Genomic DNA, 25,907 nt, shown 5'->3' with positions numbered 1-25,907 from the left:
AGGAAAGAAGGAATTAAAATTCCAACATTATAAAATTTGATGCCACAGCAGAAAAATAGCAATAGTATTTGCAAATTAAGAAGACGTGTCTAAAATTATGAGCCAATTCCTGGTGAACATGCTTTTAATATTCCATCAGAGCAAGGGTCAATCATACAAGTGTATCATGTATTGTACATGTAATTTAAAAGCTTCGAGTGAAGTCAAGATTTTCATTTGTATTTGAGAATTGGAGTAAAGAGAATAAAATAAAACATACAATAGAGTTTGATGGTAACTCTCATTCAGTTGAAAAGGTGAATACAAAGACCCACTGGTGGCTTTAAAAGAAATCATTTAAATATGTAATTTTAAAATCAGACAGAATTTATATGGCTGAGTAGGAGAGAATAAACATTTATTTTTATTCTTTCTAATGTCCAAAAATTCTTTTTGGCTTTGTTGAACATGATAAAATTACTAAATATTACATTAGATCCTATAAAATCTAATTCAAAAATATAAAGATAACAAGAACAAAATAACACTTTAAAATCACTAACATAAACTATTTTATTTGAAATGAATGGAATTTAAGGTGAAAAGATGGGCAACATTTAAGTTAATGTTAAGAGGCAATCTGATTATGTGAAACTCATTAAAACATTTTTATCTTTTAATTATTATAATATCATTTTTTTTTCTGAGATTTTGACAGGGGAAACACAAAGACAGTGGCAAACACACAAATCCTAGCAATCACATTTTAGGAAAGCGCCATTTTAGTAATGACAAGGGCATTTCATTCAGTTGCTTTAAAATGTTAATATTTGCATTATTATTTTGAGGAGCTGAGGGCAACTGACTGCAAAGAGACTAATATTTAAATGCGACACTTTCTGCAGATTTTTTTCATTTAGCCTTCACCAGAGCTCTGTTAAAGTGTATAATTGATTCATGTTAAAATATAAAGAGGGGGCCCAGACTTCCAAGATTACTCTGGTGAAATTATTAATAGAACTCTCTCACTGTCAAAAGTTCCTGGCTTAGGTGATAAATTATATAGTGCCCATAGGAATCAGGAAACAGAGATGCAGAAAGTTTAAATAATTGACTAATACCATACTCATCCTTGGTTGATTCCATATTAGAACCTAGTTATGCATGAAGACAAGACATTCTTGTCCCACTGCTCAGCACTGCATCAGAGCCTGCAAAATCAGCAGGTGTTTCCAGGAGAGTGATCCGAAGATGAAGAAATATAGCCAGTCCAAATAGGAATGTCAAATATCCTGCAATGCTATATTAGAAAATCAGCCTCCTGCATTTTCCTGCTCCCAAGGATCTAGTCTTAAAAGGCCAATGCTCCTAGGAGAAGAAACATGTGAGCCAATGAATTCATAATAAATCATTAGGGAGTAGTAAGGAGCAGATTAAGAGACACACTGAGAAAAGGTAGAGACTGGAGAAGGGAAAGAGGGAAAATAGTGGGGTGAAATCTGCCCACATGGACAGAAGCTCACCAGTTGGAAAGATGAGTCTATTTCATAATTTAAGCCTTGATGTTACAGTCTAAGGAAAAAGCTTCCTCATCAAGTTTAAGAATGGTACTTGATCTGGCAGATACTGGCTGCCAGGAGTGGGCAATAAGGAAGGGAAGGGTGGATCAGGGACAAGAGAGAGCAGAAGAGCACAGGCTAAGGCATTCCTGGCACCAAGAGGGACAATGTCCTCTTGGAGGCTTTGTGGTCACTTTCCCAATTCATAGTGCATCAGCTCTGGTTTGGGATTTAATTAGCTGTGATCCTTTTAATATATAAAGCAGGAAAGGGGAGAAAGAATAGAAATTAGAAAGAAAGTGATTACAAATATAACTAAAGGACCTGATATTAAGAGTGTCAAAAAGGAGAGAAAAATTTTGCTTTCCAGGTATAGTGGGAACAAACCCTCTGAAGAGCAGAGTGTGATTCTTTGCGGAGTTGCCTAAGAGCCTAGGAAACGTGGTGCCAAGGTGTAGATATAGACTGTACCTGTGACCTGAAGAGGAGGTTGGCGTTATACTAATTCCTAAAGCTCACTCTTGCACAACAGGAAGCAGAAAATGATAAAAACAATGATTTGACCAAGCCAAGGCATCAAAGCATGGAGGCAATTATTAACTAACGTCAGTGGTATCTTTTAAGGGAAGGTAAAGACTGCAGTTCTCTTTAAGACACAGTTTGGACATAAGGAATCTGCTCAGGCAGTCTTTCCAGATGTCAGTTATATACCTATTCCTCCTAGAACCAATCGTCAATTATGTGGTCTACAAATGCAATCTGTTCTCCCTGCTGGAGGAAATAAAGGTGAAATAACTTCAAAAAACACTGCCAACAACTCTCTGCCCTTTGCTTTTAATAGAGAAGACTGTTTCTAACATGGTAGGGATTATCCAGGAAGTAAATCTAACAAGAAAAACTCTCTGAGGAGCAGCCAGCATTGAAGGATCTACCAAGTAAACCAAAGTGGCAAGAGGGTGAAAAAGAAAGGAAATTACCCAAGATGCATCACTTAAGAAGCTCTGAGATTTCATGACAGCATTGCTGTGACTATATAAACATAAATCAAACTTGCCTTAAACCTTCTACCTCATTGTAGGTTCAGGTGCTTTCTTTGGGCAAATTTATGTGCAGCACTGATATTGCTTCATCTGGCTTAATTGGGCATGAAGAGTGTCAGAATTGAGTAGAAGACATAGATTGGTGTCCCTGAACCACTAGTCCCTAGCTATGCCACTTTAGAATCTCAAGTTCAGACTCTCAGCTGATGTCTTTTTGAGTTCCTATATTTATCATTTTAACTTGTAAAATGGGGCCAATGAAAACTGTTTTTAATAAGGAGATATTTAGTAACTAGGAAGACAAATTTATTCAAATTAGCTCAGGCAAGAGGAGGTGACCATTAGAATTACAAAGGTAAATTTCATAGTCTAAATCAGTGGTTCTCAACCTTTTGGCCCTTTAAATACAGTTCCTCATGTTGTGACCCAACCATAAAATTATTTTCGTTGCTACTTCATAACTGTAATGTTGCTGTTATGCATTGTAATATAAATATCTGATATGCAGGATGGTCTTAGGTGACCCCTGTAAAAGGATCATTCGACCGCCAAAGGGGTCGCGACCCACAGGTTGAGAACCGCTGGTCTAAAAAAATACAGCCAGAGTTATAGCATGATGACAGCAGGGACCTAAAAGAGAATACGAATGACCAGGATTTATCCACCTTTTATGTGGATCCATTTGGTCTCTGCTTTTAATTCTCTTTTCATATTATCTCCACATGGCCCTTCCTGGTTTCCCCAATAGCCCTCTCAGTCCCCAAATCTATGTCATATAACAGAGAACACAGGAGTTCTGAGGGCATCAGTTGAGCTCATGGGTTCATTCTCTCTCATCATCTATGGTTAGTAGATAGAGAAGACCATGTGGTGGAATGGAAATCCCTTTAGGGTAGTAGAAGGAGGATTATTTCTACAAAAGGCATGTGAAGTAGGAAGTTGAAAGCTTGGCAGAAGAAATAATCGGAATCTCTAACCTAACATTCTATCTAACAAGGTTGTTATGAAGATCAAATAACATCTAGAACACACACAAAAGCATTTTCTAATCTGTAAAATACTATATAAATGTAAGGTAGTGGATAGCTTATATATAACTCTCAAAGTTTTAATATCTGTGCTTCCCTTTGGCAAGACTAACCCATTTGATTGTCATTGACTCAGAATGACACCAACTGGGAAACTTTCAATAAAGAATATTGAGATAAATCCAGAATACAGATCACAAGACTTAGGTATTGTTGTAAGACAAACAAACAAGCAAACGACTTAAAGAAGTAGGCTTCAAAAGACATGAGAGAATTACAAGTGGATTTTGCATTTAAATATCACATTTCTCCCCAGTTTGTCATGTACTGGTCCCTGATATCAAGGCCAGAGGAGATGAATTTGTATTGGGGGAGACCCTTAAAATTAAATTTTATACATGTGTCAATATGTCCCGATTGTATATTTGCATTTATACTCTGCTTCTCTATGTATTCATGAGCTCTATCTTTCTAAAATGTATTTGAAGAATATAATTTAAATAAATGATAATTACAAAAGTTGAAGCCAATGTGTATCAACATAAGGCTCAACTGAATTTGTTCTTTTCTGTATTTTGTTCTTTTCTGTATAATTAGCAAGTTACATCCTTTTACCCTTCTGTGTTGGTATATGATCTTCTTGCTTTTGGATGCTTATATGGTATATGAATACATAGAGAAGCAGAGTATAAATGCAAATATACAATCAGAGGACAGATTCTTGCCAACAGTGAAGTAAGAAAGTATATCCACAGCATTCCCAGCTTCCCTTACATACATTTTTTTTCTCCCTCTGGAATTCCCTTCTGCCTTTATTTGTCTTTAAGATAAGTAATGCCATGTTGTGCTAATTATATGTATCCTCAATAAATGTGGCTTATAGCCATTTACACCTTAGCATGAACTTCAGTCAACATGGCTCCTCTCCTAAGGGTATTTGCATATGAATGTTATAATGACACGAAAAATTTCTTGTTACCATATCTGAATTTCTTTTTTATCTTCTTAAGGAGGAAATAACCTCCCTACATTGTTTTCTACCTTGATCCACTTTGAGGTTATCAACTAGTGTCTTGTGTGACATGCAGAAGCAGAGTGACATGAGGGATAGAGAAATAGCCAGCTGTGTGACAGTCACAATGAAGCAGATTGTATGGGCTGGTTTTGAGGAGGGAGTTACATGCAGCTATGTACAGTAAGCCACTACATCTGTAAATATAGAATTTCTTATTTAACACACTTGTTGACATAGGAGATAAAAGTTGCTTACCCCCTCGCTTGTTGATCCTGGCATAGCCCGGAGAATAGCTCGCGGACATGGAGGACGAGCTGCTGAAAGCTGCATGGGAGAGTCCAGACACAAGGGGTTCATCACATTTTTCTGAAAAGAAGAGAGAAGGGGGAGCGTTAATAAAAACCGTTATATAACAATTGGTGTGTATTTGCTAAAATAATTACTGACTACAGCACAAATTTAAAAATCTATGATACAACAATGGAGCAAATGATCAGAATTTAGGCAACTCAACTATGACATCCAGACAAATCACAGGAACAGTTTAAACAACCTTCTGGTTTTCAAGAGTTATAACTATGACCCAGTGCTTTATGCCTAAGGGCCTCAATTCAGATCTTTTCTCTCAGCATCATGAGCAAAGTTGAGGCTGTTTATTTAATAGGCTTTGGAATCTGGCATCTCCCGACAACCTTCATTATAGGAGTAGAGGATTCGAAACACTGAGATTGGAGGCAGGAAGACTAGGAGGAATGCTACCCGAACTAAGAGACTAGGAAATAGGTGTCAGGAAAGGAGAACACAATAATATCCAACTTGAAATGCATCTAAAATTCATCAGTTCCCATATTTGAATAGTCAACTGTGTTGGTACCAGGTGATCCTTCAATTCTATTCCTCACTTGGCTTCTATAGCCCCATTCATTTTTTTGTCCTCCCAATACCAGCTTGTTCTCCAAATCCTTTAACAGAGCTTTCTCATTTTATTTATGTCTAAATGGTAAAGTGCCCAGAACTCAACCCTTCGATTTCTTCTCTGTCTACTCTCATTGTCTGAGAGACTGCATCAAGGCTATGTCTTTTCATACTGGAACATCCCAAATGCTGCCACCTTGTGCCATCAGGCCATCAGTCATCAGAAAGGCTGCACAGTCTCTGTACTTCCTCCCTTGTTCCCCTATCATCCTTCTGTACATAATGACTAAAGGGACACTATTAAAAATATAAGGAGGTCCTGTGGCTCCTACTCTCAGTCCCTCAGAATAAAGTCAGAAGCCCTCCAATGGCCACAGTGGCCACCTCCTTAGTCGCCTCTCATTCCCGCATCCTTGCCCATGATTATGTAGCCACCCTGGTCCCTTTCCCCTTCCTTCAACAACAGGCCTGCTCCTGCTGTGAGCCTTCACAATGACTATTCCAGCTGCCATGAGGCTCTACCCTACTCCTGCCAGGCTCCGCTCAGGCATCTTTCATTGCTGTAGACAAGCTCATTAAGTCCACCTGGCTGAAAGAGCATGCCGCTACCGTCACTCTCTGCACATCTGCCTCATTTTCCTGAAGAGCACTGAGAGTCACCTGACATATTATGTTTCTTCTCATTTAATTGTTTCGTTTACTGGAAGCATATGGGAATAAACTTTTCGATAGTTTGCTTAACACTTACTCTCCAGGGACCTGAAGAGTGCTTGACACACACTCTAAAAGCATTTCCGGAATGACCTCAGAGTCCTAAAGCACACTGCTTAATTACAATGTGGCACACCACCTGATGTTTTTAATATATGTTTTATTGATTTCAGAGATGAACGGAAAGGGAGAGAGAGATAGAAACATCAATGATGAGAGAGAAACATTAATTGGCTGCTTCCTGAACACCCCCTACTGGGGATTGAGCCTGTATCCCTGGTGTGTGCCCTGACCAAGAATCAGCTCATGACCTCCTGGTACAGAGGTCCACACTCAACCATTGAGCAACACTGGCCGGGCACACGACACTTGATTTATAGAGATGCTCTTAAGTCCCCAACAAATGTTAGTACACATTCAGTCCTCTGTTCAATGGCACAGAGGTCACACTGGATATTCTAGAATGGTTTCTACCTCACCTATTTATAAACAGAAAAAACATTAACAACAGAAGGAATGAACTAGTTTTCTTGAAAAGTCACTCAAGTAGAGTTCCATCTCCAATGATACTAGGAAAATTAATTATTATTTATTAACTCATCCCTCAAGTGTGTACAAATTTGAAGTTAAAATGAACAAATCCGTCCCTGTAAACCATTGTTAGATTTCTTATTTTTCTTAGTTATACTGCGGGTGCCTCTGGGAAATATGGCATGTGTGTATGAATTTATTCCCCAGAAAGTTAAATGTAAAATGATAAAAATATGAACAAAAGTTTTATTTTTAAAGTATCAGTTCACCAAGTGGGTGTCTAAAGTGAAGGATTTCATATTAATTGCTTTAAAAAATGTGCTATTCAGTTTAGCTACCAGTACCCCCAAATAAATAAAACCTTGATTTCCTCTCTCCTGACTCTTTGGAGTCTAACTTTGTCTAATCTTTTGCCACAGTCCTGCATTTAACTAGAGTAATTGTTATTTCTCAACTTCTCATTGTATGAAGAATGTGCTAATGTTCATTCATTTTCCTTTAATTCATTCAAATATGCACCAAGCACCTATGCTGTACCAGGCAGGAGAAAAAGCAGCAATAGAGGAAATTGACAATATTACGCATTTTCATGGAAAGAAACAGACTAAAAAGTAAAAGGTAAACTTATATTACGAGATAGTGATAAATACTATAGAGACGTTAATATGAAAGAGGGATAGGCAGCTTGGGGGAGTGTGGAGGTTGAGGAATTTTTTTTATGCCTAGTCAAGGAAAGCCTCTGCGATCAGGTGACATCTGAGAAGTAATCAGGAGATGAGGAAGTAAGCCCTGTCAGAAATCCACAGCCGAGTGCTGGGAACAATTTTCTTAGTCCAAACCTGCTCCATAGCATAATACTAATGAATGATGCATTTTCCAAGAGTTAACCTTCAGTGTGTATATATAGTGATATCTAAAGTAATTAAAATGAGGTTGATGAATAATTGATTAAATGATCCATTAACTAATTTAAATTTAAAATGTAAATAGAGCATTAATAAAACCTGAAGATAGTTTATCCACATTACATTTTTAAAAGTTTGACTTCTGTAACAAATCATCTTTATAGCAAATTTTACATTTGTCACTATTTTTTAAAAATCATATAATTAAAAATGTTAAAAATAGGGAACAGAAAATATAAGAGTATATAAGAGATTATTTGTGGGGGTTTTGTTTGGTTGGTTGGTTTTTGTAAAAGATGGCTGTAAAGTTATTAACAGAACTGAAGCACTTTTATGCACTGGCAATCTCACATTCTCCTTAATTGAGGTGTAATTTATAACCGTATAGTTATGAAAATTAGATCCTAATATAAGGTGACAAGTGAAAATTTGACTTTGGGTGGTGGGCACACGGTGCAATATACAGATCTTGTTCATGTTGACCAGTGACACCCCCATCAATTTCATTAAAAGAAAGAAAATTGCTACATGTACTGTATGTTTCTTGAACGGCTTTTAATTACAAATATTTATTGAGATTTTACTCTATACCTTGTACTGTTCTAAACACTTTGGGACATTAATATATATATGTATTAATATATAAAAAATACACACACACACACACACACACACACACATAGTTTATAGTCCATTTCTCCACAACAGGTAATAATACATGGACTCACATGAAGTGGTTAGACATGAAAGAACAAGTGATAGTACTAAACAGTTTGTAATTCAGTGCTAAACAGAATAGAATCAAATACTGAAAGTTACACATAAATTAAAATGCAGGGCCATGGTTTAGGTGAACTGCTTATCAGTCCTGGCTCCATCATAAATGTGTAACCTTAATTATGTCAGTTCTCCTTCAGACAGACGACCCACACAGAATAGGAGGGCATTAGCTAAGCTTCTCTCAAAGTCTCTAAACAAGCATTGTCAAGTATGAGAGTCCACAAACAATGTACTATAGGTCAAGTGTGGCTCATTGCTTGGTTTTATAAATAAAGCTTTATTAGAGCACAGCTATGCACATTCATTCATGTACTGTCTACAGCTGCTTTCATACAACAATGGGATGTCACAAAAGAGACCACATAGCCACCAAAATAAAATATGCATCATCTGACCTTTTATTTTTTTTTAATTGATTTCACCGAGAGAGAGGAAGGTAGATGGACAGAGAGATAGAAACATCCATGATGAGAGAGAATCACCAATGGGCTGCCTCTTGCATGCCCTCTACTGGGGATCAAGCCCGCAACCCAGGCTTGTGCCCTGACCTGGAATCGAGCCATGACTTCCTGGTTCTTGGGTCAACATTCAACCACTAAGCAACACTGGCTGGGCTGCAGTACTTGACCTTTTATAGAAAAAAAATTTCCCAAACTCTGGTCCGGTATAACAAATATCCCAGGTATCCAGGAGAAAGAATGATTAATGATCACTTATGGTGTCAGGTAACATATAATACGTATACAAAAACAGAACCTAAAGAATTGATGAACTACATATAGATGAAAAGGGGTTTAAGAAAATTATAGAAAGGGAGAACAGCTTAAGCAAAATCACGGAGGCCATAATGAGTAATGAAATTTCCTAGAGATGTTTGTAGAAGCACTCCATGCATCCATGCAGGAACATGTTGCCATACTGACTATTATGATGAACTATCCCGTTTTATTTCCAACTGCAACAATAGTTATTACATATTACGTACTCCAAAGAGTCAGCTTGCTTGCTGTGTTAGAACATGTGTCTCAATCATCTTAAATACTAGGAAATCAGGCAAATCCCTGCAGAAAGTTACAATTTTTATAAAGGGGAGGGAGAAAGAAGGAGAGAGAACATGCAAACATTTGAAATAATTTAGTTTTGTATTTTCCCAAGCTGGGATGGCTTCCAAAACTACAGCAACACAACTACAGCAAATATTTGGTCTCTGGTGGAGTTCCCTTCCAGGGAATCTTGGATGAAAACTAGAGAAGCAGATGGGCCTTGAGTTTTATTTTCACACAATTTCAGTCGATCCGGAAGGCAGACTAGCTGTAAGAATTCTAATTCAATAATGGCTGTTACCCTTCACCCAAGGGCAGTGGGATCTCTATTGACAAGGGCCACGGGTAGGAGTGTGCCGGGTCAAAGGACTTCAGTACACATGAAATTGGCATTAGGGGTGGCATTCAATTGTATCTCTAATTAAAATAACGTAAAATTTTCACAACACAATATCATCGTTTCAATTTACAGCACTTAAAATGTTTCATGTCACACATTTGGAAACATAAACTTAATACAAAGAAAACAAATAAGAACAGCAAGAAATTCCAGAATCTACTAGTGCTATCAGGACAGAAGTTCCAGCAAATCTTCATGGGTACTTCTGGGAAAAAGCTATTGTGAAAGGCACATTCTCAGTGCAATGCATCACTTAATGGTCTCCTTAGGTCCTGTGCATTCAATTCCTAACTTTTGAAGCTGGAATTACCCTGCCTCAGGTTTTATGGCCATTTTCCTTCATGGTTAGGACAAATTTAGGAGGCCAGACCTCCCTCTAAACTCTCTGGGTTACAAGCAATGCTCATTATGGCCCAAACCATCTTGAATTGCAAGCTGAATAGTTGTACTGATTTCCTTCTCTGGCTCTCCTGTAGCATCTCAGTTCTTCCCAGAGATGTTCTGTCTTCCTCTGATGCTCCTTTCAGAGTTGGAGCCCCAAGGACTGCACTTTGCCTCTTGTTCCTGAATTCCCTTATGCTGTCTGCTCAGCCACATGCCTGACTATTGGTAATTATTGCATTCACCAGTCTGAGGATGCAACTTCCCGGGTACCCACCTAATGGGAACTGTATCCAACTTCTGCTTTCTACGTTATTCCTTGACACCATTTGTCTGAGTTCCTAGACAGATTCTGCTATTGGTTACATTGCTTCAATGACAGGGGGAAAACCCCTTGGACAAGTAAAGTGTTATTTCTTTTCTAGCCTAATGAAGAGTTTCAGGATTTGAATGAAAAGGAGACTGAAGTCATGACTCAGGTGCTTCCTGAATAATCGCTGAGATTAAGAAAGCTGATTATGGCCTTCATAAATTATAAGTAGCATCACTTCCCATGCTCTGACCAAGAGAAGACTGGTATAGGATCTAGTCTATCTATATTTCCCAAGAAAATTTATTCCCAAGATTATGATTTCTGCTTAATTTTTTATTTTATTTTCAAGAAGGAAGGAAGGAAGGAAGGAAGGAAGGAAGGAAGGAAGGAAAGGGAAAGGGAAAGGGAAAGGGAAAGGGAAAGGGAAAGGGAAAGGGAAAGGGAAAGGGAAAGGGAAAGGGAAAGGGAAAGGGAAAGGGAAAGGGAAAGGGAAAGGGAAAGGGAAAGGGAAAGGGAAAGGGAAAGGGAAAGGGAAAGGGAAAGGAGGGGAGGGGAGGGGAGGGGAGGGGAGGGAAGGGAAGGGAAGGGAAGGGAAGGGAAGGAAAGGAGGGAGGAAAGAAAGGCAGGCAGGCCCTGGCAGGTGTGGCTCTGTTAGTTGGGCATTATCCTGTTCACCAAAAATGGTTGCAGGTCCCATTCCATGTCAAGGGCACATGCCTAGGCTGCAGTTGAATCCCCAGTAGGGGGCATGCTGGAGGCAGCCAATGGATGTCTTTCTCTCACACTGATATCTCTCTCTCCTGACAACCTCCCATTTAGTATGAAATCCAAATGCCACAAAAGCCTGTGGTGTGCTGGCCCTGAAGTAACACTGGTTCTATTTTATTTCATTTTTTTCCTCTGGGTCACTAAGTTCTAATCCCACTCTCCTTTCTCTCTTTTTCAGACACACCAAGCACACTCCCCCTGCTCAAGGGCCTTTCCACCCTCCCTGTTCCATTTCCTCTTTTCCTGGCCAGTTTATCTACACCAAGAAACTCAACTTCCGCCTTTACACCCTCCAAATATTACTTGCTTTTCAATCACACTGTTTTATTTTCCTCACAGCACCAAACACAATCTAAAATTACCTTGATTGTTTATTTTTTTAAACTTATTACTTTTTTTCCTCTTTGAGATAGTGATTCCATTTTCTTTGGATGTACATCAGAAGTGGGATTGCTGGATCCTATGGCAATTCTATTTTACAAATTACATTTGAAGGGTTTTCTTTCCCTTTCATTTCTTTCTTTTGAAACAGATATCTCTGCTTCAGAAAAAAAAATTATAGTCACAGATTCAACTTTATTGATGTTCATTAGTGTCTTGGAAGGAATTAGGACTTGGTTAAGAGGAAATAACTGGAGCATACTGCGATATGTGAGAGGAGAGGCCTTCAACTGAATATAAGGACCAAATCAAATTTAATGGAGAATGTAGATTGCAATCTTTTTTTTTTTTTTAATTCACAATCCTGGCCAAATTCTTACTTTTCTGTATAGCATCTATGCTTTCTGATGCTTTTAGGAAAACATCACAAAGGGGGCGGCAACTCATTTATTTGTTTATTTATTTATTCTAAAAACCAGGAAAACATGGCATGTGCCTGCCTGACTGAGCCTCTATTCCTGGGGCTCAAGAACCTTGCCTGCAGCAGGAATTTCACAAAAATTGTTGAATCAATGAATTACTGACAATGATAAGTAATAAATCGATCTAACAGTGAGCAAGGGGAACTAGTTCCTAGTTTGTGCTATTGAGATGTACTCACTTTAAAGAATATTTTTTTTCCATTTTTAAAAACTGCTTGTCCAGAGAGCGAGCATTGGCTTCATCCTGTGATGTGATGCAAATATCTTCCTCACTGTACTATACACAGGAAACATCAACTATCTGATCTCCATCAACATTTAATATGTTCATTAAATCCCACCTATGAGTGAAGTCACATGTACGTACTTGTCTTTCTCTGGCTTGTTTTCAAAGGTACATAAGACATTTACTGGTGTTTCTAATAGCAGTTTCATTCTGTTTCATTGAAAATCTATTGTGATAAGTATTTGTTTATGTGTGGATCTCCCTGCTACATACTGAGTTGTTCCAGAAGGAAGAGGGCCTCTTCCCTTTCTTAATATGTGGAGTTTGGAGCACATAGTAGTAGGTATTCTTTTTCTTTTTTTTGTATTAACATGTTTTTTTTTAAAAAAAAGAAAATTAAACTAATGGGATTTAATTAATATAATTAGTTGAAGAGAAAAGAAGTATAATTACTACAAAGTAAATGGAACAGAGGATTAAAGCCATGAAAGAAATCTATGACAACATTTGTGAGTTTATGTGTAAGTTCCTGTTTCCCCCATTGACCTCTCCCCAGCCGCCCCCAACCTCCAGCACATGCCCTTACCCCCCGCCCCCCTGTCTGTATCTAATGGTTATGCTCATATGCATGCATACAAGTCCTTTGGTTGATCTCTTTATATATTTTGAAAAATGTTGAACACAATCAGTATAGTAGTGAATGATAATGAATAAATTCAATGCTATTACATTAAAAAATAAGATTATATTCTTTCATTTTCCTTTTGGTTGGTCCAATAGCTATGCTCAGAAAAAAAAATATTTAAAATATAGCTAGAAAATCAGTCACAGTTGCAAGAATCATGGTTGTAAATCAAATAGGAAATGGCCTGGTCTGCATGTACCAAGGGCAAATCACTTGGAGACTTGTAGTTCAAATTTTGCTGGACATTTAACAGCTGCAGCATATTTCTGACAGATGGTCTAACAGATGAATCAGTTTCAAATTATCTACTGAACTATTATACGCTCTGAAAAAAAACAACAAAAAAAACAGATTTGTGAGGCTTGGAAAAAAATAAGTTTTTGTCTCTGCTAACTTGAGCTTCTAATTTCACAGAAGTAAAACCTATTACACAAAATAATAAAAATTAACTTTTACCCTTTGTGTACTCTAGACAAGTTTTTGGTGTGTTTTTTTAAATTTAATTCATATCACTTTATGCCAAAAAGGGGGGGGGTATTCAAAAATAGAATGAACTATTTGTCCTAGAATCAGGCCAAAGTTTTAATCTCTGAAACAATTTGAGTTTTTTTAAACTCAAATTCTGCAGTCTCATAAGGAGTCGGAGCTACCAGCACATTTAATAAACCAATAATTTGAAACGTGTTAAGCTCTATTGCAATATGACTAAATGAACTTGAGAACATACTTTCTTTATTTCCTTTTTAAAAATCTTTATTGTTGAGAGTATTACAAATGTCCCAACTCCTTTTCCACCCATTTCCACCCACCATTGTGTTCCCACCCCACCCACGCCTTCACCACCCTTTGCCTGTGTTCCTGGGCAATGCAATATGCACATATATTATTTGGTTAATCTCTCCCGGCCCCCCACCCCTTCCCTCTGGGATTCATCAGTCTGTAGCCCTCAGACTTTCATTGACAACCTTCCTATGGTTGAGGCTTTTTTAGATTGAGGTTTGCTAGTCCACTGGGAAATGTCTCATTTTCTGACTCAGTTCATTAATTAGTTAACTCAATGACAAAATTGAACAATAGATGCCATGTAGTTATTGACAACCAAGTCTATTTCCTGGACTACTTAATCCATTTACCTTTAGATAACTGACTAAAGTGCTGTATAGAACACATCCTCCAGTGTTCCTGGCTCAAGTCACTGATGATGAGTGCAAAAATGATATACATTCATTTATTCACAGAATAAATACAACAGTGAATAACAGTTTTATACTATAATAAATAATAAATATTAAAAATACACTGTAGTATGTCAGATGCTGATCATTATAATGGGGGAAAATAAACAGGGAAGGAAGATGAGAGTACCTGTCCAGAATTGGGTGGGTGGGTGAGTGCCATTTAAATTGGGGGTTCTAGAAAGCCTCATTAATAAGATTCTTGTTAGCAAATGCGTCATGGACAAGAGGAAACAAGCCAAAGTGTTATCTGATGTCTGTGAAGTGGTAGTTCCAGGAAGAGACACCCAGAGAGAAAGCCCAGGCACGGGAGCAGGATGGGCATGTTGGAAGACCACATGGAGCCTGTGTGGATGGACCAGGGGAAACATGGGCTAAGCAAAGAGGAAAAGGTCAGACAGACTGAGGGGGGAGTGAGGGAAGCTGGGCTTGAAGGGCCTCATGGGAAGTGTAGAGAGCTGGGCTTTAGTACCATTCAAAGATTGGAAGCCCTTCACTGCAGAAAATGTGACATTTTACCAAATTCATTATAAAAGAAGCGAAAGTTTAATATAAAGTATTATCTTTATGTTTTCTTTTACTTTTTTTCTTAGAGCAGCTTTAGGTTTGTAACAAAATTGCAAAGGACGTACAAAGATTTCCCATGCACTTCCTACCCCACACATACATAGCCTCCTTTTTATCAACACCATTCACTAAAATGTTAGGTATTTTTTATCACCAATGAACCTTGTCATAGTTTACTTTAGGTTTCACTCCTGGTATTTCACATGCTATGGGTTTAGACAAGTATATAATGACATATATCAGTCATTATAATATCATAAAGAATATTTTCACTGCCCTAAAAATCCCTGTGCTGTGCCTATTCATCTCCCCCAGCCCCATCAGGGGGAGGTTAGGGAGGGAGGATTAAAAGAAAAGACACCTAGAGCCAAGCAAACAGAGACCAGAACCCAAGAGATCAAAACCTCAGCCAGACTGCTGAGAACCAACCCTGAGAGACCCCTTTCATCTCTGTGGTTCTTTTCACAGCCTGGTGGACAGGAGAAAGGCCATACAATCTTAGGATTTTTTCATAATTAAAAGATTTTACTCCTTCTATAGAAAGGAACAAAGAGAAACCATAAGCAAGCAAAGGCACAGAAATGAGACTAATTAGAGGTTACCCAGAGTAACTTTGATTCATAGGCCAGGTGCACTCTGGGAACTGGTAAGAAAAAGGGTGGAACATAAGTAGTGTGTTGAACCTTGAAAATTAAACAGATTATTTCTAATCTCCCACAAATGGGAATTGGGAACAACTAGAGGCTTCTGAAAAATTATAGAGTAAAAGCATAGGGAAAGTTACAAAAATAAACAGTGTTTTGTTTTTAAGCTTCCTTAGAGAGGGAGATACCCAGAAAATGAATTCCAGATGGGAGAAGAAAATGCATTTTGAGAAAACCAGGCAATCAAATAGGAAATGAGACACCCCAATCTACAGAATTCTGTATTGCCTACATGCACAAAGCTACCAAGACATGAAAAAGTTATAGGTTTTGCATTTTGAAATGAGAAATAGCAGTGAAACAGAAATGAAACATGTATATTCATGGCTACCATAATGGAGAGATGCCTGCAGTCTTACAGAAACAATCACTGCTATCCCAACACCTACATTTTTATAGAGCTGGCCTCCAAACCGGAGGTAGAAAACCCATGTTCTAATTTCTGTTCAGTCTTTTTCTCTCATGAGCAAGACACACATTCATGTTGAATCTCAGTTTCCCATCTGTAAAGCAGGAGAATTGGGCATGAAACCCTCAGGTCCCTTTCATGGCTGATGTTTCCGGATTCCATAATCCTATCTAATAAAGATGGAATATGCAAATTGACCATCACTTCATGACAAAGATGGAGGCACCATCAGCCGATAAAGACGGAATAGGCAAATTCATGCAACAAAGATGGCAGTGGCCAGGCCGCTCTGGGCAGCGGCTCCAGGGCCAGAGCAAAGGCGGAAAGGTAGCTCCACCCGGAGCAAAGGCAGTGCCAGCAGCCAGGGGAAGGAAGGCCTATTCTTGCACAGACCTCTAGTGTCATAAGATGCTCACAAGATCACACCATGTTAAAAGCTAGCCTGTCTTACTACCAAAAAGGTGCTTGCTTAATCACTTCTTTTTTATATAAATAAATTAAACATATTTCAAGGAAATTACAAAACAGATCGTTTAACGCTGGTATGGATTGATAGCCAAGCACAGAAAGACAATTATTTTCCAGCTTCATCTCTTTGCTCCAGGCTGACAGTTCTCATTGGGAGCTTGATGAACCATCATAAGTAATAGATAATGACACTGCCTTCCTTTGTCAATAAAGCCCAGGACACAATGCCAAATCTGCTCATTTGAACATATCCAGATTTTCAAGAAATCAAGATTCATTTCATAGCACACATGACTAATCTTGTTTTATCATCACGATTGATTGTTCCTTTTCAGGAGAAATATACATTCAAAAGGGATCTGAATTACTGGCTCAAAGGTACACATTAAGGAACTTTAATTACATAGCCTTGAAAGGAATTTTGCCTTCTGATTACTTTATTCAATCACTTTCTGAAATGGAGAGTTGATGAATTGTGGGGTGGATTATAAATAACCAGAAGCTCAGGCCTTGCGATCTATGTTTAGGAAGCAGACCTACAAAGTGAATATTGTTAAAGATAGTCCTAAACATGTGTTTTATATATATTATGAAATTTTTTTGTCATATACACATGTGAATATAAAACACATGTTTAGTACTATTTAAGAATATTTCTGTATTCATTATTACAATGTTCCTTACAATGTAGCCTTATAATTCAAATATGCAAAGAATAGGAAAATATGGAGGATAAAAGCATAGACTTGGGATTCAGAGTTAGGAAGCCCAGAATTGCATTCTGGTCCACTTCTTAATACTAGTATCTTTTGGATGCATCTCTTAATTAACATCTTAGACCTTCAGTTTTACCTCTGGCAAAACAGTAATGAAATCTGAGTTAATAAAGTATTACTAAGTATCAACAGGTGGCCTATATTTATAAATGGAGTCTGGGAAGTGGGGGATTGGTGCAAATAATACTATCTCTGGCTGGATGGGATTATAGAGTCCAGACAGGGATATAACATGAGCAGATGTCAGCCATGCAGTATTGACTGCTTCGGTAATAGAGAGCTAAAGGGCTCATTAAAGTGTTGGCTGTATAGGGGTCGGGCAATCATTTTGCCTAGAAGATAACATATCACTGTGCTAATGGAGAGTTCCATGAAATGATATTTTTTAAAAAATGCTTTTTAAATTTTAAGTCATATACGAATATTAGTTTTGTTTACTAATGTAACTTAATAAACAAAACCAGAGTTAAATATTTGATTTTTTCAGATTTCTTGGATAAGTAATTCTAAAACACATGACATTACTAGGTATGCCAAAAGAGACAATTATTTTTTGTAGATAATTGAAAATATTTTATTATTTTTTGCATGCCTTCATGTAAACCAATGAAGTAGGTCACAATACTTCTTTTACGTTTTTCCTTATAGAAAAGGCACTTAGATTCCAGAATTTCAAATTGACAACTAATTTGAAAAAAAGAAATGCCTATCAACCAATGAAGTCTAGAGAATTCTTCCAGGTACCTGTCCTCTTTCTATTCATATTCATAATCATTTTGATCTTTGATAAGTATATTCTACTTTTAAAAATGCACCATCAAAAGGCAAAAACAACCATTATGGAACCAGGCAGTGTATCTACATTGCAGACCCCCACTGGGCAAGAGTTTCTTCTGCAGTATCTACAGGAATATCTCTGAGTCCCCTCTAAGGAGCACTGTCTTATTTGACTAGTTCAATAAATCAGGTTACAGACTCGAGCTGCACACTCTTACATTTCCTTGACACGATTTCCGACTCTCTGTTGCAAGCCAACCTAAAAACGACTTGAATTATGTGTTTGCAATTAGTTCATCACTTGACATTCCATATTTCTTACTGCTCAGGACGTAAGAATATGCACGTTTATACATTTTTCTAAGTTCCACTTCTTGGTTACTGTTATTTGAAACTTAATATCAAGAATGCACTTGACAAGTTACCCTGGAGGTGACATAGCAGTTTGCGAAAAGAAGTATGAACATCATTTATTCATGGCAGAGCACTGTTCCCTTTCGATTTGAGTTTTCTAATAACTTCAAATGCCACTGTTCACCAATAACAATTTATTTTCCAGTGGTACAATTGGTGATGTGGAAAATATTTTTTCCTGGATTTCAAAGAGTGTATATATATATATATATATATATATATATATAATTTACAATACACTTTACAGCCCAGCCTTGCTCAGAGTATAATTTCATATCAATTGCAGCCATTCTCCACTGTATCTCCTCCCTCTCTCACTTTCCAGGCCCAGCAGTGTCCCACCACCACACCAGGGCTAGATATATGTTTGTTGAATGATTACACATGCCTGTTTATTCCTGTCTCTTAGGATGGGAGCCTGTGGAGTTTACAGGCACAAACTCCAATTACAGCTCCAAATGGTACAATGAGGAATGCTGAGCTCAGTCCCATTGCTAAAGAATGCCACCCCAAAATACTTCAGAAGATTGTATGCTGAAGTTTACTTCTCCCCTAAACAGGGCATATAATCCAGATATAATGGAAGTAAGAATATCTTTGAGAAATCTGAAGTAGGTTTTCACCTGGAACAAAAGAAAATTTAATGTGAGCTGCAGCATTTTTGTTGTTGTTAAGAGTATTTCCTTACTTTGAGATGGTTAGAGTAAATTTCAAGGGAGAAAAAAGGAAAATAATTTTGAGAATAGGGTCTGTGGTTTCCTCAAAATTGCATTTCTTAGAAACAGATCACCTAAAACAAATATTTCTTTCCATCAAAACTGCAGGGGCAAAATAAACAGCCTATCTTTCCTAACCCCTGCCTACACCTGCTTCCCTTTCTGCCCAAGAATTCTGAAAAGACCTGCAGAGGTACTCTGACTCTATGGCCCAGCAATAGAACTATCACATAGAGATATTTCCGTCAAGGTCAGCAAAACTATTGTGGTCTGCTAGAGTCAGTAAAAAAATAAAAATAAATACTAACAACCTACATTATTTAGTTTTCTTTCTCATTAGATGAAAGCAGTGATAGGGTGGGTGCAAGTTAAATAGTAGTCAGTTGACATGTATTTTTGCTCCTGTCTCTGAGGATAGCAAACATTGCAACGACGGACCACTCAAAATGCATTTAACTGATATTTTCTTTTTTCCCTAGAGGGAAAATATTTTACCTTCCAGTGCTTTTTTCAGGCTTATTACCAGCTTAACTCTACATGTTTACACATCTATTTATCTCAGAGCTTTTTTTTTATCTTTTTAAAGAATGTAATGCCCACTAAAATTAAAAGGTTACTGTGAGAAATAGAATGGGAAGATGCTACCAGGTCCTGCAAATGAAGGCTTTGAATATGGGTGGTTGGAGGGGGTGAAGGGAGAAACAAATAGAATATGAACATATGAGACATTCAGCTTCAGGAGTGATAACATCTGGGTCTTGGCTAAAAGCAAGAAAGCCAGTGTAACTACACCATTAGTTGCCTTAGACTAGATCTGTCGGCAACTGACCTATCTACATGTCCACAGAAAAGGCAGGGATAAATGTGGCCATAGCTAGCGTTATGTCACACAAATATCTAAAAATAAATTATTGAGCTCATATTTTTAAAATTTTATGAATTGAATTTTCATAAAGATTCCAGACATAACTAGAATTTTAGCTGTTATCCTACCTTCAGTATTATAATTAAATCTAAAAATAGCATCAGCTGGGAAATTGATGGCTGAGAAAAATTCAGGAGAGTTGGCAAATATATGTCCTAAAACAGTGGTTCTCAACCTGTGGGTCTCGACCCCTTTGGGGGTCAAACGACCCTTTCACAGGAGTCGCCTAAGACCATCAGAAAACACATATATAATTACATATTGTTTTTGTGATTAATCACTATGTTTCAATTATGTTCAATTTGTAACAATGAAATTGGGGGTCTGCTGGAAGCTGGTCCATCCTTGCTGCTTGACACAGTCGCTGCAGGAAAGAAACATCTACACAGCATATGTTTCAATGGACCTGGCATATATAGCATACTGTTTTTAATATGTTTGCTCCCTTTAGCGCCATGTGTTTTAACCAAGGTCACCTCTCCGAGAAAGGTTGTTTCCCCAGGTGGGGATCTTTCCCTGAGGTTAGGGAGGGGATACAACCCCTTAATTAAGTGCCAGGCGGGTAGTTAAGCTACATGGTCTTTACTCCCTGGAATGGAGATGAGAAACACCTTAACCCTTGTAATAGAAATTGACAGGATTAAAATCGGCTGGTATAAATACGGATGTAATAATACAATAAACGTCAGATCCTCATCAGTTCCTAACCAGAACTCCGACCAGAACTTTGGCTGGAGATCCTGGCTATAGGTCCTGACTAGGCTGCTGATCAACTGAAGGCTGTCTTCGTGTCATTCCTTCTTCGCCGACTCCGTCCACACCTTTGGGGACCCCTGGACCTGCTGGGATTGGACCCCAGCAGGGGTCACCACAACATGAGGAACTGTATTAAAGGGTCGCGGCATTAAGAAGGTTGAGAACCACTGTCCTAAAAGTTGAAAACCTTTGATGATAAGTGTGGATGAAACTGGTTTGATAATCAAGACAATGTCTTCCAAGATCTTTTAAAAGAACATTGATTTCTACTTATATTCCCTCTATGGACTCTATGTTGCTTCAGTAATGCGCAAGATATAAAATTCAACCTGCTTTCTATGTGCTCTGACTTTTGGGGGGTCTAAATTATAAGTAATTGAGTATAGAATATTGAAAATCATGTAGTTCTCATATTTCCAAACAGTAATTCTTCTTTTATCAACTTACCATGTCAGTGTTTTCTGGTGCATAATGTTATAGACATAGATACTCACATTCTAGACAGTACAATAGAAGTAGCTCAGCATAGAAAACACACAACTAAATCCAGACACTGGTCATTCCTACAGTGTTTTAAATTTCACATAATTTAAAATTTACAACAATATGAAAGATCAATAATGTGGTGATTGTGGAGGATGAGTGGAGGTGGAAGAAGGTATAGGGTGGATAAATGGTGATGGAAAAATAAGCAATTTAAAATGAAACAAAAATAATAGTTTTTTATGAATGGTACAACAGGTGACATATAAGAAAATTTCAACTGATCTAATTTTTTAATTTAAATTTTTTAAATTAAAGTGTGCATTCCATATTACTTTGTATCAGTTTCAGGTATACAGCATAGTGGTTTGATAATCATATATTTTACAAAGTCTCCGCCCCCCCTCCGATATTTCCAGTATCCAGCTGGTACCATACATAGGTTTGGTATGTTTGACTATGTTTACTATGCTGTACTTTACTACTCAGCCATGAAAAAAGGTGAAATCTTACTATTTGCAATAACATGGATGAACATAGAGGGTATTATGCTAAGTGAAATAAGTCAGACAAAGAAAGACAAATACCATATGATTTCACTTATATTTGGAATCTACAGAACAATATAAATGAACAAATGAAACAGAAACAAACTCATAGATATAGAGAACAGACTGATGGTTGCCAGAGAGAAGGAGTGTTAGGGGGCTGGAAGAAAACAGTGAAGGGATTGAGAAATACAGATTGGTGGTCACTTGATCTCATTTAATTCCCGAATTATGACTTCACTTAAGAGAGAAGGTATCAATATATACATTAAAAAGTTTTAGAACATAATAGATATGAATCGAAATTCTTATAACATTTTTAGACAACATATTTTATTTTTATTTTAATCATACATTTATGTATGCATAAACTTAAAGTCCCTTAGATCTTTGCATTTACTGTTTCCTAAAACAAGTATATGAATATATTTTGGCTGCTTCTTTTGGAATTTACCTCTATTTCTTTGATTAAATAACATGCTTATTGTTATTCCCTAATTTTTCAGTTTTTGGTATCTACTAGTATGGACTTCCCACCTTGAAAGATGATGGTTCAGATCTCTTTCATCGCTTTACCCCACCACACACAAGCATATTCTTTCTTTCCACCCCCACCCCACCCCCGACCACCTTCCTCATGGGGTTATATCAGACTTCCCATTGGGTCTCTGTTCAGTTCAAAATTTACATTATTGCCCTAACTGGTTTGGCTCAGTGGATAGAGTGTCGGCCTGCGGACTCAAGGGTCCCAGGTTCGATTCCGGTCAAGGGCATGTACCTTGGTTGTGGGCACATCCCCAGTGGTGGGTGTGCAGGAGGCAGCTGATTGGTGTTTCTCTCTCATCGATGTTTCTAACTCTCTATCCCACTTCCTTCCTCTCTGTAAAAAATCAATAAAATATATTAAAAAAAGATTTACATTATTGTGACTATGTAAATGCTATTGACAATTAAGCCAAGTACTATGCTTTCACAACTTTTCCTTTTCTGCATAACTTTTATTTTCTCTAGTGACAGTAATTCTTTCTTTCTAAATTAACATACAGTGACAGAAATCATAACATCTTAGTTGAAAAAGAAACAATGTAGTATTACCTAAATATGCCCCCCAAAATATATTGTGTAAATAACAGTATTTACGTAGATCTTCTTGACCAAGACAAATGCACATGATGAAGTTTTGGTCAGATATGTTTTCTTAATTGTTTTTAGGGAGGGAGGGAGAGGGGGCGAGAGAGAGAAACATTGATGTGAGAGAAACATTGATAAGTTGCCTCCTGTACTTACCGTGGCCTGGATGGAGCCTGCACCCCAGGCATGCACCCTGACTGGGAATTGAACCTACGACCTTGAACCCATGACCTTCCAGTACAGGGGATTATGCTCCAACCAAATGAGTCACACTGGCCAGGGATAGTCAGAGATTTTTACACAACTTGCATACAACCCTGTATTAACCAGAGAGGTCCAAGGCGATTCACTGACTTTCCTTTTGCTCTGCAATTGCTATTTAGACGCAGCCTTTAATATCTAGCCCTAAGAATCATTGATGAGTTCATGATTAACTGGGAATATCAATGGAGGGGAATTAGTGTGATCAAACTGAAGATTTAGCAGCCTCTTGAGAACTAGAAACATAAATTTATACTCATATCATACCATGGGGGGAAAGAACTTAAGAATCATTTAGTCAAAAGGATGTACTTAATATGAGAAAACAGACCTAGAAAGTTTCCTGACTCAATGTCATTGAAAGTGTGGTATGTGTCTGTGTATTTTTAATTTCTACTTTAACATGTAACATTCAACATTCCAATGTATGTGGGTGAGTTACAATGGGGTCTTTATATTGAGTAATGGGTAACTAAATGTTATTCTCATATAGTGTTTAGGCTGGCATAAAAGTAAGGAGATTTTTTATTATAAGCACATATATTGATGTTCAAATGTTCTCCAGATTGCTTATTTTTAATTAATAGGTCTAGGGAACAAAATTAATTTTGATACTTGAGACAGTGCCTCAATAAAAAATGACTTATTATTATAAAGTATTGTCGGATTTACTTCCAAGAAAACACATATAAAAGTTTAATTGTTCTATCTTTGATATGTGTCTTAGAAAACGTGTTCTTTTGTTCTAAATTTCTCAAGTAATACACTTAATGAGCTATATGGTTGAGTCTCACAAGGCAATAACAGATAAAACACAAGAACTATACAAATTTCTGCCTACCCCACCTATTACAATCAGCAGAAAAATACAAATTAAATCTTAACTTCAATAAGATATGACTGAGGTCAATATAAAGATTGGGTAATTTTATGTTGGTGGAAAAAACCACAACTTCACCAAATGTTACTAGATAGGCAATGACAACCTGCTCACAAGGTTGTCTGCCTGTCTATACAGAGTTGGGCCCTTATTAAAGGACTGCCTGGTTATAAAGCCATGGCCAACAGCAAGAGGTTCAGCACAGGACCAAGCTAATGAATCAAGGTTGTCTCTTTTGACTGGGGGTGGGGGGAAAATGGAGCAACCATGCAGTCAAATTAAAAGAAATAACTGTACGATGAGCATCTGAGAATGCAAAGACAGAGAGAAAAGAACATCAGCACATCCCAAATTTTGTCTCTAGTCTAAGGGAGCAGAATCAGATAAGAATGGAAACAGGAGGGAAGCAGATACTCTAAACTTCAAAAATGGAATGTGCCTGCAGACAGCAGAATGAGGAGCAGAGAAACGACTACTTGGGGTCAGATGTTAATTAACATGGATAGAATGTGGGTTTCTCTCGCCAAGATTTGATCTTTCAGACAGATCCTCTGCCCTATGCTGCAGGGTAAATGTTGGTATTAACTGGTGAGAAGGACTGTTTGCAAGTTTCAGGACCTCATAGACGTGGGAATGTGATTAAGAAAAGGTGAAAGAAAACCTATGGCTCATCCTCAAACACTGCTGCCGCCCATACTGCATTACTGTCTATCTTTGGGAACATGCACGGAACTGGTCCAGGTGAAACATAGGGTAAATAACAAGTGACAGGCATAATTCTAATCCCAAGGCCTTTGTATCAGTCACGGGAGATGGCATGTAAACCGATCCCACAAATATTGAGGGGGCAATACCATAACCCCTGCTTAAAATCCATGTTCTACATCTAAGTATTTATCACTTCCAAAAATATTTTTCTAATTTAGTATCTTCTTTCAATCTGTTATTCAAGCCTCTTCTATAGCTTCCTTTATTCTGGCCCAGATCATATATTTTCTGAACTATTTTAGCTGATGTCTACAAGAGAGATGAACATGTTTTAAAAGTATCATGGATAGCCACTTTTTGATTTCTGGGATAGCTGGGTTTGGTTTTGTTTGGCCTACATTATAGAAGATGCTGAATATCATTGACACTGATAGGAAATCAAAACCTACACACGAGTTTAAATTATCACAGGGTAATCGAATTGTTAAGAGACGGAGCCCAGCTTTGCCTACTGCTAATCATGCTTCTTTATGTTCACCAGTGAAGTTCAGGTAGCAGAAACATTCACTTTATAAAATTGTTGTTAGGCTTAATAAATATACACATAAATACACATAAGTATGTATAGATAGGCACTTTGCATTGTAAAATATGCACCTATAAAGAACACATAAGTACATATGTTTCTATAAGCATATGTGTGAGTGTGTGTGTGTGTGTGTGTGTGTAGGGTGGGACAAAAGTAGATTTATAGTTGCAAGTACATGAAACACAGAGTTTACTCTTGTATTTATATAGGGGGTGGGACAAAAGTAGATTTATAGTTGCAAGTACATGAAACACAGAGTTTACTCTTGTATTTATATAGGGTGTCCCCCCAAATGAAAATGTTTACATACTTTAACAGCTGATAGTGCAATTGATGTTTCTTTCTTTTCAGATTTAACCCATTGCAATGAATAATGGCAGCCAAAGTGTGAATACATTTTTTTAACTTTTAATTTCTT

General features: G+C 37.5%; 1 protein-coding gene across 1 annotated transcript in view; it reads right to left on the bottom strand.

Moving 5' to 3' along the window:
- The window catches only part of CNTNAP2 (contactin associated protein 2), a 1,802,564-nt gene that overhangs the window by 1,237,356 nt on the left and 539,301 nt on the right, over window positions 1-25,907 (bottom strand). The window contains exon 2 of the mRNA XM_070424092.1: window positions 4,877-4,987. Coding sequence (XP_070280193.1) covers window positions 4,877-4,987 — 111 coding nt within the window. The remainder of the gene's footprint in view (window positions 1-4,876; window positions 4,988-25,907) is intronic.

This window comes from Myotis yumanensis, unplaced genomic scaffold, assembly GCF_028538775.1.
Source record: "Myotis yumanensis isolate MYYU_CA2020_CCGP unplaced genomic scaffold, mMyoYum1.0.hap1 SCAF_9, whole genome shotgun sequence".
Classification (NCBI taxonomy): domain Eukaryota; kingdom Metazoa; phylum Chordata; class Mammalia; order Chiroptera; family Vespertilionidae; genus Myotis; species Myotis yumanensis.
The sequence above is the reverse complement of the archived record's forward strand: the minus strand, read 5'-3'. Positions and strand labels throughout refer to the sequence as shown.